General features: G+C 35.4%; 1 protein-coding gene across 5 annotated transcripts in view; it reads right to left on the reverse strand.

Moving 5' to 3' along the window:
• Positions 1 to 14382, reverse strand: part of npr2 (natriuretic peptide receptor 2) — a 50068-nt gene that overhangs the window by 1491 nt on the left and 34195 nt on the right. For 4 of the 5 annotated variants that reach the window (XR_014531751.1, XR_014531752.1, XM_083531073.1 and 1 more), the window contains exons 11-21: positions 13084 to 13188; positions 11910 to 11981; positions 11010 to 11169; positions 10741 to 10896; positions 9966 to 10134; positions 7763 to 7909; positions 6921 to 7044; positions 5005 to 5073; positions 4706 to 4880; positions 2881 to 2979; positions 841 to 932 (exon numbers count right to left, since the gene is read on the reverse strand). Coding sequence is in view for 2 of the 5 variants with exons in the window: in XM_083531073.1 (XP_083387199.1) it covers positions 841 to 932; positions 2881 to 2979; positions 4706 to 4880; positions 5005 to 5073; positions 6921 to 7044; positions 7763 to 7909; positions 9966 to 10134; positions 10741 to 10896; positions 11010 to 11169; positions 11910 to 11981; positions 13084 to 13188 (1368 nt within the window). In the remaining 3 variants the exon portion in view is untranslated. Of the gene's footprint in view, positions 1 to 32; positions 788 to 835; positions 933 to 2880; positions 2980 to 4705; positions 4881 to 5004; positions 5074 to 6920; positions 7045 to 7762; positions 7910 to 9965; positions 10135 to 10740; positions 10897 to 11009; positions 11170 to 11909; positions 11982 to 13083; positions 13189 to 14382 lie in introns of all 5 variants that reach the window. The other variant, XR_014531753.1, reaches the window with a different exon arrangement.

Consider the following 14382-nt stretch of genomic DNA (forward strand, 5'->3'; position numbering starts at 1 on the left):
GATTCACTGAAAGTGCAGTTATTACAATACACATCTATCTATCTATCTATCTATCTATCTATCTATCTATCTATCTATCTATCTATCTATCTATCTATCTATCTATCTATCTATCTATCTATCTATCTATCTATCTATCCATCCATCCATCCATCCATCCATCCATCCATCCATCCATCCATCCATCCATCCATCCATCCATCCATCTATATATATATCTATATATATTTCAAAATGAGTCCACATTGTCCCTGTTCCTGATAATGATTTCTTCGGGCATTAGCAGTTACTATTAAAACAATTGACCAACTCTTTTGTTATGTTTCCTGTAGGCATTTCTTTCTTCATATCATGTATATATTCTGCAAAGACATACCCAAAAATGTAAATACAATAAAAACTAAATGTCTTTCTAGCTTAGATACTAGTTCTCTGACTCTAGCAATCTTTTCAAAATAGGAAGTAGGCTAAAAGTCATCACATCCTGTCAGACAAAAAATGCCCACACACACAAATGAACAAATCCTCATGTGCTATCTAGCAAGGTACATTTTATACCCTACTTGCCAGTCTATTAGTCTACTAGCCCTGGGGCAGTCAAGTACTAATCCTGCAGTATCCACGTGATCCACGTTGAATGTTATTGTTAAGAAATCCTGTTAAATGATATTAAATAATAGGATTTCTTCTCAATGTTTTTTCTAATTGGAAATTGAACATCCAGCGCTCTGTACGTGAACTGCAAGCTAGACTGTGGTATTAAACGGTGAACAACAAATAAAAATCACTGCCATTTGGTTTAATCTGGTTTTGGTTTTACTATGCACTTGAGTGCTTTACCTTTATTTCTATATCCCCTCGTAACTGGAGGTCGAAGTAGCCAAACTCGTCAAGCACCTCTTTGGTGGCCGAGGACACGTGTATCCGCAAAGCTGGAAGAAAAAAAAACACATCAATACAAGCCAATCAGGGTAAGTGCACATCTGTGAGTGACAGCTGGACCCTGATGACCCCAGGCATATGGAAAACCCCAGGTCTACCATGTTATAAGTAATGTATGTATGCATGCATGTAGTTTCTAGTGCTCTGGACGTATTTGATGGGAAATGCACATATGGGCTGTGCACGTGCAATAGATTTTATGCTCTTGAGTGGAAGCTAAGGCTTACTTAGAAGTGCGCTATAAATCAACACAGGACAGTGGGGCAGTTACTCCTACATTCATTATTAATGGTTATTAAGTACACAGAACCCCAGTACAGGAAGTCAGGCAGAAAGTCAATACGAACAATGAGCTCAATGGATGGAGCATGGCATGGCATGTCTGCCTGTATATATATATGTGTGTGTGTGTGTGTGTGTGTGTGTGTGTGTGTGTGTGTGTGTGTGTATAACAAGACTAACCAATCCATTGTGAGAAATGCAGGAAATGTTCACTAAACATGTGTCATGCTGGGAAATGTATTGATCGAGGCAATTAGAAATGAACTTTTCTAATTATACTAAGGCTAATTAATGTCTGCACCGTTTCCTCCACACTAATTAAGATGGAACACATAGATTTTCTAATATCATATGCAGTTTGTAATGAAAATGTAGCTGTTTTGAGCATTTTCTGAAATGAAATGCCATTTAGAGATGGGTGATAATGAATTATTATATTTTAATTGATTTACATCTACTAATTAATTCTACGTATATTCAAATGTAAGTGTACAACTGGTCCAGATACTGTGTAGTTCAGTGTATGGCCGTGATGCTATCTGAGATTCAGTGTTGGAAATTGTTTCACATCAAATTTTGTGTAATATCACTTTTAGGATATTTTTCCTTATTCAGGTATACAAATGCTTCCAAATTTGTGTTCTACTGAATTCAACTAAAAACTGAAGACTCCTTAAAAAAATTCCAAATTAAATCTATACAGTATTGAAACAAGAACCAACGCCAAAGATTGTATGTTGTAAAAGTTCAAATCTTATACCTTATGTATAATAGACCTAGGGATGGTAAGATTCACCGAGTCGCATCGGTGCATCAGCATTAAAGTAAACAATGTGATGCATCAATTTTAAAAAAATTGAATCGAATACATGTTTGCATTTGCATCGCGATGCATCCCCCCCACCATATTTCCATTGATAAAAGCCGATTTCTTTCATAATAATTATTAGCAGATGCGCTATACTTTTATTTAGAAAGTGACCAATCATTTTTGACCGATATTTTATATGTAGAATGATTTCTCCTCGCTAAATTGTTTTCCATGCAAGTTTCTCTCAGCACCATTGCTGCTACGTGAATGTGACGAATCACAACACTATGGAGACCTAAGCAGTGTCCTGAGAGTCACATAGTATACAGATTAACATGGCAGAGGCAGAGCTGCATCTTCCTGGAGACAGAACTTTAACGTATTGTATCGTTGGCTGTCCTAGCGAAACTTAAAGCCCATTTTCACCTTTTGTAGTTCAGGGGGGACGAAATCAAGTCTTGGCACTGCAGCTACAGTTCACTGTGACTGTATAACATTATTAAATTCATATTTCAAGCAATATAATGGCACTTAATTTGTACTGTAGCAATGATTACAAAAACGAGTTATGACAACAAGCAATCCAGCAATGAATGTTGTACACGTTGTTGAAATTCTTTCACAGATGAGATGTGTATTCACTTCATGATGTAACAAAACATGAATTTGAATGATTTATCTCTCATCCCATTGTCAATCCAAACCTGTGTATAGACTAGTGGGCTGTTTGGATTGAGCTCACCAAATACTTTCTTATTCTTACTCAAGGCCGTTTATTTTTTTTCATTCCTTTATCGTTTTTCTTACCACCTCAGCAATGTTCTTAATGAGTTTTTGTCACCTACCTTCCCCAGTGGACTCCATCCTTGATGCTGTGTTGACAGTGTCTCCAAATAAACAGTACCTGGGCATTTTGAGGCCTACTACACCTGCACAGACAGGCCCTGTACAAACACACACATACACACACAGAGATGTGTGAGATTTATTAACTCCTGCCCGAAGACAATATACAGAGCCTCCTGATCATAAGTATCATCTGACAGGTTGAGGGTTCACGCTGTGGATGTTGATCCCTGGAGTCGTACCAGCCTTAATCTCATTACAACAGCCACTGTGGCTCTGCATATACACAAGCTGACAGAGATTGACAGAGATTTGTGAGAGCATGCTGGGGGATTTACTTGAAAGCAGGACTAAGAGGATTACTGCTTGGCTGTGTGGCTGAGTATAATAGAAAGCATTAATTAAGTACTAATGCTGTGACTCAGCCCATGCAAGGTGGGGTAATTGGTACTGATTCGGACTTTCACCTTGCTGGTGGCATAAAAGCAATAAGTTTTATAAATGACGATATCGAAATATGTGTGAATTTACTTTGTGTGTGCATGCGCACTATAAATCAGCTCAGATCATTTAAGTTTTATTATTATCGGATTTAAAGAAATTGTGACAATTAGATCTGGCATGTGTACTATTCCAGTTTTTCTAAGTAGCTTCGGAGCATTTCTGCATTCATCTTTAATATGTGCAAAGTGCATTTCTCAAAACAATTTGTACAAACAGCACAGCACACAATGGATCACTTGTAAAAGCCTGCACTTTTCTCAAAATCCTTAGTTCATCTCTCAAAAGTGAGTATTTGTGTCAATGAACATCTCATTACCATCAGAAAAGTACTTTTGTCATCGATCACAATCAAGATCGACAAAATGAGACTGCTTCAGAGTAGAAGAAATACTAAAATATATAAGAAATATAATTGAAAAATAAATGAAATATTATATATATATATATATACAAATGTACTCAAAAACACAAAAGGTGGAAGGGAACTAAGAACATATTGCACATATTGTAATAGAGACATCGGATAATCAAGTAGATATTGTTCTGTACGGAAAAAGCTCTCCAAAGTTCTCGGAATGTCTCCAAAATAAAAAAAATAAAAACCTGTGAATATGGATTTGGGCTGTAATTAATATAAACAGTCTGCTACAATGACTTAGGACTACAATTGACATGAACAGGTTTCCGCTCAAGTGTCCATCAATTGAGCAGTTGTTTGAATTATAATGAATGGGCATGTGGTACCACGAAGATAAGGATTGGGTTCCCTTTTGAGTCTGGTTCCTCTTAAGGTTTCTTCCTCATACCATCTCAGGGAGTTTTTCTGTGTCACTGTGGCCACTGGCTCACTCATTAGGGATAAACCTAGGGACTAGTTTATGAATTTAGAATTCATATTCTGAATCTATTTATTACTTTGGAAGCGTGTCAATTGTTAAAATAAAATTACGGTAGCTATATTTATTATATTAATTTTTTTATAAAATATTTCAATTCGAATTAATAAATTAATACCAATGAAGCAACCAAAAATCCAATTACTGGATAAAAATTTTGTTTGCAAATGCCAAGAAATGCTGCTCTGGTTTAACTTGACTTGTGGCCAGTGCTATTACCAAGTTATTGTGAAACATAATTACTAGTTGATAGCTGAAGTTATCTGATAATCAGATTACTTGCATATACATAAATGTGGTGCCAAAATTGCAGGAAAAACCTTATTTCTTGTAGTTAATCTGATTATTTAGTACATGTAAACACACACTCAAAAAAAATATTAAATTTCCCTCAACCCAAACAGCCATCAGCAGAAAAACGTACCTGTGTGAATTCCGATTCGTAGCCACAGCTGGTCGTTGGGTCTGTGTCTGATTTGAAAGCTTTTGACCTGCTCCAATAAAGCTAATGACATCCCGGCGATCTCGCGTGCATGGAGTTTGCCGTTACGTACAGGGAGCCCAGACACCACCATATAGGCGTCTCCGATGGTCTCCACCTAAAATGAATAAGGTAGATGTCGTGATCAATGAGAAGTTGCATTATTAGTCTCACATCGAAAGAGCAAAAAATTAATAATTGATTGTGATAAGCATTAAATGCTTATTAAGAGTGTTTCTTACCTTATAGACATCGAAATTATCAATGATGGCATCAAAACATGTGTACAAGTCATTCAGCAGTGTAACAACCTACAGACAGACAAGTTCTCAGTTATAGATTGTTCATGAAGCATTATGTAGAAGCATTATTTTGGTATATCCAATAAATTATCTGCAGTCTGAACATGAAAACGTAAATGTTTGACATTTTACATCATGTTTCAGCAGCATGTCAGTCAGGAAACTTTCATAAATACATAATTCATCAGCAGAAATGTACTCAAATTACTAGAAAGAAATTTACTAGATCATTCTGACATCTGAATTGACAAAAATATTATTACTATTATATATATATATATATATATATATATATATATATATATATATATATATATATATATATATTTTGGGCTGCCTCAGATTATGTAAAACACCCCTATTTTATTTTCTCCGTTTATTATTTTCCATGAAGCTTCAGTAACAAAAATAAAAAATGTAAGATATGAATAAATGCCTTGGTTTGACGCATTTCTGCATGAACCGCTTTTCTCAATTCAAATGAGAATAGCTTCTTCCGCCTCTTTTGGATTCGAGCCCAAAACACAGGCCGGTAGCGAGAAATAGATTTACATGAATTAAACAAGTGATAATGAATACAACACAATGAGAGCAACACAGTATGTGCAGCGTAACAGTGTGAGTATGTGGGAAAACACTGATGCTGGGATATAATGATGGAGATTATATAAAGACAGTGTAGAAAAGGGTATATATATGAATATAAATAATAACATGCACTATTTTAGATTATTACATTACAACAGCTATTAATCAGGGTGTGTTCTTCTCTATTATGAAGTTTTATACATCTTTTATACTATTGATACTTCACAGGGTGACGAAGGGGAACACAGGGCACAAGGCAAAAGATACCCTGGACATGATGGCAACTTATCACAAGGCTTATCACAACATTCTCACTATGGAACATTTAGACATCAGCTTGCAGAGCATGGAGAACGCCTTACATAGGGTGAAGGCAGGTTTTCAACCCTCAAACCTTGAGGTGCAATGCAGATGTGTTACCCATTAAGCTATAACCCCCTCAAAGTTAATGAGACAAAAACAAAGCATTGTCAGATTACACCCCAACCAGCAAAAGACCCTCTATCCTGAAGAATTTTTGTTACTGTTCAAAACATTTGTGAAGAACCAACAACACTGAAAATTTGTTCTATGAATAAATAAATGTTAACTAAACATACATAGAAAATTACCAGCAAATCAGCAATAAACTTTTCATCCATTTATTGTTATCCTAAGTGATTATGTAAGTGTCCATCTCACAACTTCCATTTCAGGTGGGATCTGTTCTAATGTGTCATAGTATGGCTTTCTTCTTTCCATTATTCTCAGACCCTGTCAATGGTCCTCTGTCACTACAAAGAGTCCTTACTCTGCTGAAAGCTTGAACAATGTACTGGCTGGATTTAACCCGAGACTTCTGTTTGCTGTCTAATTCCTTGGATATGATTTGAGATTCAGACAAACACAACCACATCTCTCCCTCTATAACTAATGGAATTTTTCCTGGCAGGAGATATAACCATCTCAAGACCATATTGGGCCATCAGAGTTTAAGGCCTTCTTCCTCAGAAGTTGATCACGCTTTAAGAAGACATCTACCCTAGGGAAAGCCAAAGATAGGAAAACGGCTTTATCTTTTTAAGGAGCTTTATTTTCTTCTGTCTCAGGGTCAATCGAAGTGTACTTGGTTGTAATTTACTGCTTAATAAATGCTGCTATATACAGCTATAATGTTTATAATATTTCATGCTAAAGCTCTTTATGCTGTAATGTCACCATGACTACTGGATGCAATGGTGTGTAATTATAACGGAAATTTGATTTGCGAAAACATTATGCATACGTACCTGTAACGGTGTGCTTTCAGCAGACATTGAAGTGAAGCCCACTATGTCGCTGAAATAGATGGTGACGCTGTCGAAAGCCTCTGCCTGCACCGTCTCTCCTCTCTTCAGCTGCTCTGCTACTGAACTGTGAGCAAAAAAATTTTAAATGGTCAAAAAACTTCAGAAAAATTACTTCACAGTTCCAGGATGTAATTCTAACACTAATGTATTTTGACCAAAAAATAATAACGGGGGCAGCCATGAGCAATTTACCAGACCTGAAACCTTTAGAACCGTGACAGGCCTACTAAGAAGTTGTAGTATGTTTCAAGCAAATGCATGTACAAGGAATAAAATGAAACATTAATTTGTGAGCACTTTTCTACCTGGCAGCCAAATGGGGCTCTGGTTCTCAGCCTATTTCCCGATATAACAACAAAAATCCTTCGTTCCACAAAAGGAAAAAAAAAACAAAACAATTAATGATAGAGCCAGAGACGTGGATTTTCCTGCTTCTCGCAAAAAAAAGGGCTTAAAATTCTCAGCCGTTCCCACAGTCCTCAGCAGTCACTTCAGCTGGCTTTAATGTTCCTCCCTGCTTACATAATTATGTCTAAAATAGAGGACAATGCCAGGACAATCATCTATTTTCAGCATACAAGGAAAAAGCTGTTAGTGAAAGTACATCCCAAGTAGTTTGTATGTGTGTGTATGTGTGTGTGGGTGTGTGTGTAGGAAAAGAGCTTAATAACCTTTCATTCATCAAGTTGTGGTTAAAGAGCTTGGCAGCAATAAGAAAACTCATGTGCACGTTACAATATAACCCCCACTTTATGCACTTTATTCCAAAAAAGTTTTCTCACTGTGGCAAGATTTGGTAAAGCAGATTTTCGGCTCTCCTCTTCTCCTCCAAGTAGGCCTGTGTTCGCTCCTCAACCAGGTTCTCCAGGTTGTTGGCGTACTGCTCCATTCGAGATAGCAAGTTATTGAGGATGCTGGTGCTCCCTTCTCTGCCACAAACAAGCACAGCAGTCAGAAAACCCACAAAGCACAAATATTTTGCATGTAAAATAACTTATAAAAAAAAAATAAAAAAATTATAGACAGATTTGTGATTGTATCAAAAATTAAATAGTTGATGATTTTTCTTTTTTCCCATTTCATTATAATTAATAATTTATTATTATGTATTATGAGCATTTCTGGGCATTCCTGTGTGTACTTTTCACATATTTTATAAGCTAAATTGAGGAACAGGATTTCTGTCAGAATTCCTAAATTTGTACTTTGGGAATGTTAATAATTGTCACTGTTGATGCTAGCAGGCTATCTTATATGAACTAACCTGACAGGATGTCTGTCAGAATTTTAAATATACTTTAATACATATTAATAACACTTGTAACGCTAGCAAGCTAGGATAAGTAACAAGCTATCTGACAGGATTTCTGTCAGACATTATAATACACACAGTGTGTATATTAAACTTTAACATTCCCAACATTTATTATTCCTAGCTAATCTGTGCTAATCTGACAGGATTCCTGTCAGCATTTTAACAGATACACAGAAATGCTAATAATGTTCATTGGTAATGCTAGTAGGCCAGTTCTTATGTGATAACCTGACAGACTCAGGATTTCTGAAGACATCTAAACCAAGATTAATCTGATTAAATGATTGATTTTTTTTCCCACAGATTATTTCCATTGAGTAATTATTTGCTTATGACTGATTAATGGCAACTAACTGGAGGATGCTGTACCTCTGTTGCGTGAAGCAAAACACGATCTCAATCCAGCCCGGTTCCTGTTTATATGGCAGTTTGCAGACTTGTGCATTACAAATATAACGCTGAGAATTTATGCGAGACATGTAGATGTGGGTTGAATCATCCTCGGTTGGTGCCCTAACTTGGAGCATTGAATGATTCAGATCTATTCTGGGTCAGAACTCACACACCTACATGCAGCATTACAAAACTATGAGTGTGGAAAAAGAAACATCTCTGGAGTAAGTCTTGGTAAATGCACCATTTTTTCCTTGTTTGCATTTATAACAGTGATGGCGAATAAATCAAAAATGAAAGTCTTATATATATATATATTCATATATATATATATATATATATATATATATATATATATATATATATATATATATATATATATATATATATATATATATATATATATATATATATATGAATATTCAAACACAACAAATCGCCAAAAAGCTATTGTTTTGCATACAAAAAAAAAGATTCCATTACCTACCACATGCAATGCATTTCATTAGGAAAAGAGGTCCCTTTTCAAATGAACGATGCCTGGCATACATTTTAGCAAAAACGTTTTAACGTGTCAAGTTGCCTCAATAAATCAATCACATTTTGTTTTAAATCTATATTGGAAGCCATTCACCGATCAAATGCCAAAATGTCAAGTTGTGGAGGTAAAAAAAATCTCACAGACCACTCTATATAGAAATAGAAAAAGTGAGCTTATTAACTAAAAGCTTTGTTAATTTGAATATCATTTGAATGAAGATAAAGCACATGAGCAAGTAAAGCTTTAATGTGTAATTCTGGAGTTTTCGGAATAAGGTACATTTAGTTTCAAAATGACACATTTTTGCTTGAACATTCATTTGACATTTGAAATACAATATAGGCAATAATTGATTCTTTATTTTATAAGTATGCATTAGAATCCTTATAGTAGAAGTAGAAAAATAGGGTTTCATAAATAATTATTTTTTTTTTAAATGTAGCAGCAAAAATTTAGGTCTCTAATGTATATTACAACAGATCATGAAAATGTTTAATAGGGTGTGCATAGATATGTAGTATTGATAAATCTATTACATCTTTATCTTTAAATCTTATTGTAATTATGTCCTTCCATCAAAAAATCTCATAATTACAGCATTAAATATTATGTTTTAGCACATCACAGTAAATATTGTTATCACATTGTTTGTATCTCTTAGCTGAAAGAAACTCGGGTCGTGCCGAACTCCAGGCTGTCAGGCCAAACTGGTATGTGCAAAAGCAGCGGCACTCACTTGTTGAGTTTGGTGATGAAGATCTTGATGTGGCTGAAGTCCGGGCGCTCGGCGGGATCCTCAGCCCAGCAGTTGTCCATCAGGGTGGTCAGCTCCTCGCAGTGGCACGAGTTATCCGTCGTGGGGCGAAAATATGGCTTCTGGCCATTCCGCACTTTCTGGATTATCTCTGAAACACAGAACAATTTGGTGAAAAAAATACTGTTTCATATTGTTGATATTGTTACTCCTGTCGAAAATGCATAGCAGTGATTAGCCAAAAAGTCATCACGGATTTCTAATAAATGTCTTTTCTACTGGACAAAACAAAAGAGAGTTTTGAAAGGCCAAATGCCTTTGCTGGAAGCTTCAGCAAGCAGCAAATCTAATTTAATTTATAAATTTTGTATGTATTGATCCACAATAATATACTTTTTTTTTTTTTTATAAAATCTGCCATTTTAGGTTCAATTTAAAAAGGCCTTATTCGCTTTGTAAACTTACTCCATCTGAAATAATAGTGACAAATCTTAAACAAACAGTATTTAATAATAAATGAATAGATCTAACAATTTATTGCTAGCATTCTATCTAATTTCACAATTCAAAGTTTGGCACCCTGTGAGGCAAAAATGAGCAACAATGCCATGATCATCATTATCCATTCTTAAATCTCCTCCTGTTTTTAGGGTTTGGCTCACCATATTGCATCCAAGTACACCATCCATTATAAGCAGGCCTGAATGAATATGGGGTGTATTCTCTCTAACAGTATGAAAGAGTGAATATAATTTACCTTTCGGGCTCAGATCCATGCCTTCCACAAAGAATGGCCCGTTTCTCAAAGCTATCTCTTGCAGGATGATACCAAAACTGTACACATCTCCTTTCTGGGTTCCCTGTGGTGGAGGTCTGTCATAAATCAGTAACTCTGGAGCTGTCCATAATTTTCCTGCAATATAAAACCAACAAAAAAGAAGAGCAAATGATCCAAACTTGAAAAAGATTTCACTTATGTCAATCGTTAACGTCGAACTTTAGATTTGTAGCTTAATATTTGCTTACTTGCATACAGTTCATGACAGTCTTCATTCTCATTGGACGCCCGGAAGCTCGCCAGTCCATAATCTGTAATTTTAAGGACAAAGCGACTATCCACCACGCAGTTTGACGATTTCAAATTACCGTGGGAGCCGATGTAGCTGTTGTGCAGATAGTTCATTCCCTGGCAACAAAAAAGGCAGAACAATGCAATTAAAACATTTTTGCCTTTAAGTATTCCAAATTATTTTTTAAATGTTGCAGAAAATTCAATAAATACATCAGAGATGCTCTTGAGCTTCATAAAAAAACATTAATTACATATAAAAAAAAGCACAATTAATTCATTTTTTTTATACCAGAAAAATAATGGGATTATTTACTGCACTTCAAAGCCTTGAATTAATTACAAAAGGCCACTCAAAAACGTTTAAAATTAAAAGGCAATAAAAAGGTTTTAAAATTTTTAGTTTTTGTTTTTTTGTTTTGTTTTGTTTGCACATAAATTGACCTTAAGTACAAATTATTTTTCAAGATTTCACTCTGTGTTGGTGGATTACTTTTGTAATTTATTAGCAGACCAACGTTTTCACTAAAAGACAGGTGTTTTTTGTGTTTCTGCTCCCAAAAAAAAAGATATGAATTAGCATTAAAATTACTTCTCTCCCCATCTTTTAAAAGTACCATCGTTCCATCTTTTTTTCGATCACTAATGGGGTTTCTTTCACACACGAACAAAATGCCAAAGTAGCCCAAAGACAATGTCCGGTTCGGCTATTAGGACTATTAAAATCCTTTTAGCAGGACAGATTATTTACAGCATGAATTCGGTTTCTCCAGGGCTTGCATGTTGTTGAGAGAGCTATTAAGTTGTGCATCGCTTTAATAAGGCAGAACGAGTTGGCATAGTGCACTCACACACACCTTGACAATGTCATTGATCAGTGAGAAGCGGAACATCCAATCCAGGTTGATGCTTTCGTTTTCCAAAATGTCCTGCAAGAACAAAACATCAAAATAACACCTCTGAGGAAAAACTGATTGTGGAATAAAAATTAACTGGAACATATTAATTAAAACATTATGGTCTATGGTATCGTATTGGTTTTAAAATTTGACATAACCACAGATTTTATTAGCCATCAAGCTAACTTTTAAGCCACATGCACAAATGCAAGACTGCTAATGCTAGATATCTAGCATTAACATTAGCTTACCTCATTTTTAACTTAGACTCGAAAATCCTTACTGCTTTATATATTACAGCAATATATATTAATATAACATGTTCTGACAGGATTTTGAGGTCATATTATTAAATGCTATCATTCCTCCACTAGCTACAATCAGTGAATCTCACAGGATTCTAGGTCATATTAATATTTGTACGAACTTACAATGCTAGACCAATCAATATCTGATAACCTGACAGAATTCTGTACTTACATTGCTAAATGCTTACAACTCTTACTTTGAATAAAAGCAAGATGACTGATGTAAGTTTAGCTGACATCATTTCTGACAGAAATTTAGGTCAAATTAATAAATGCTATCATTTCCCCCTGCTAACAAATAGCCAGATAGCTAGGATGAGCTCATCTGACAGGATTGTAAGTCATATCATTAGTTTAAATGTAAATATTTTTTACTGCAATAAAAAAGTAACATTTATACACAACTATGAATAAGATTTTTCACTAAAGTACAACATGATCGCTAACATGAGACAGGATTTCTAGCAGAAATTTTAGCTAGCAGTAAAGCTGTGAAAATGATCACATTTATGTACAGGATCCAGCAAACCAATAATCCATTTTGGATCGCTTATGTTGATCACCTGATTAATATAAGTGGTTATTAACATAAAGATATTTGTTAGATATTTATTCTCATATTTTTAAATGATATTTGTAAATGGCTATCGGTGACATGGAATTACATAAAATATAATACAGAGCTAACATGAGGCGTGAAATACAAAACATTTAATTGTTTTTCATGCAATTATGCAATCTAATACACTTGCTAGTTACATGAAAATTTAAAATACCAAGATTTAAAAACAAAAATGTGTACAAAGTGTCAAGCAGGCGTGTACCTGCAAGCTACCCCTGGGGCAATACTCTGTTACAATGCAGATGTTCGGAGGATCAATACAAGCACCAATAAACCTGGTGAGATGGTTGAACTGGACGTCCCTCATCTGCAAGCAACACACAGAAAAAGCATTGTTTCTACAGTGCACTTTAATTAGAGCCCAGATGGATCTGAAGAGCAAGACCAGTGAACATAAATACAGGTTATTATAATATTATTTTACTCTCAGCTGCTACGACCACAGCAACCTCAAAACCACGTTTTCAAAGGTCCAATGAGCAACCACATCTCTTCTACATCCCCAGGCTAAAGCCAGTTAGCATAGCCTTTGACCTACATAATCACCTCCCTGGTGAGGTGCAACATAATATTCCCTGTGCTGAAAAACTTTCCTTCTTCTTAACTTATTGTGTTTTCCGCAATCAAACCTGTCCGCTCCCGCACGTTCCTCCATTGAATCCTGGAGATAGCACTTATCACAGAGAGCAGCGTTTAAGAATGTCCTTGAACCACTTTGATCGCTGCACCTAGTTTGTTTACGAACCCGGTCCAATTTCAAGCACATTTGTCAAACATGTACTATTGTATTTATTTACTGAAGTCACTTCTCATTATTTTTAAACGTTTTACGCATGGAATCCAAACCGGTTACGCCGTGTTAAAATTTTAGTTTGATAGTTTTATTAAATCAGCAGTGGGATTTCAAGGGATAATATTTGTACTTGCCTTTAGGAGGTTTAGGTTTTGCTCAGGAAATGAACACATTAGTGAAACTGGCCTGTTCAGAAACCCTCAGACCGGTCTAGAAACATGACGAGGCGATCATAAATGAATTTATTTTCAATCAAATATTCTAAATACTAATCATTCATTATAATATTATAATTATTGTAATTCACAGTTTGTCCATCTGGTTCAAAAAAGTTTGAAGTATAACCTAGAAATATGTGAAGAAACCCAGAGGAACCTTGTTTTGTTTTTTTGTAAGACTGTGTTGTACTTGACATGAATCACCACAGTTATGTCACAAAAATAAATAATTAAGTCTCCCACAGATGGGGGTCACTAAACCCCACTTTAAGAGACATGTGTGTCGAACATACTGTGGTCAGCTTTGCCAGGAGCTGCGGTCTGTTTTTTAGGGAAAAAAACCCACAAAAAAACCCTCACCATCAACAAAAGAGCTGTTATCTGTTTTTGCACTGCAGCAGTGACCATGTGTCTGAGTCCGAATTACGAAAGAGTTAGATAATATACAGATGGTGGACGGTGTAGAATATGCATCACGTTTGCGAACGTC

This window comes from Silurus aristotelis, assembly GCF_946808225.1.
Source record: "Silurus aristotelis genome assembly, chromosome: 26".
In the NCBI taxonomy this organism is placed as follows: Eukaryota; Metazoa; Chordata; class Actinopteri; order Siluriformes; family Siluridae; genus Silurus; species Silurus aristotelis.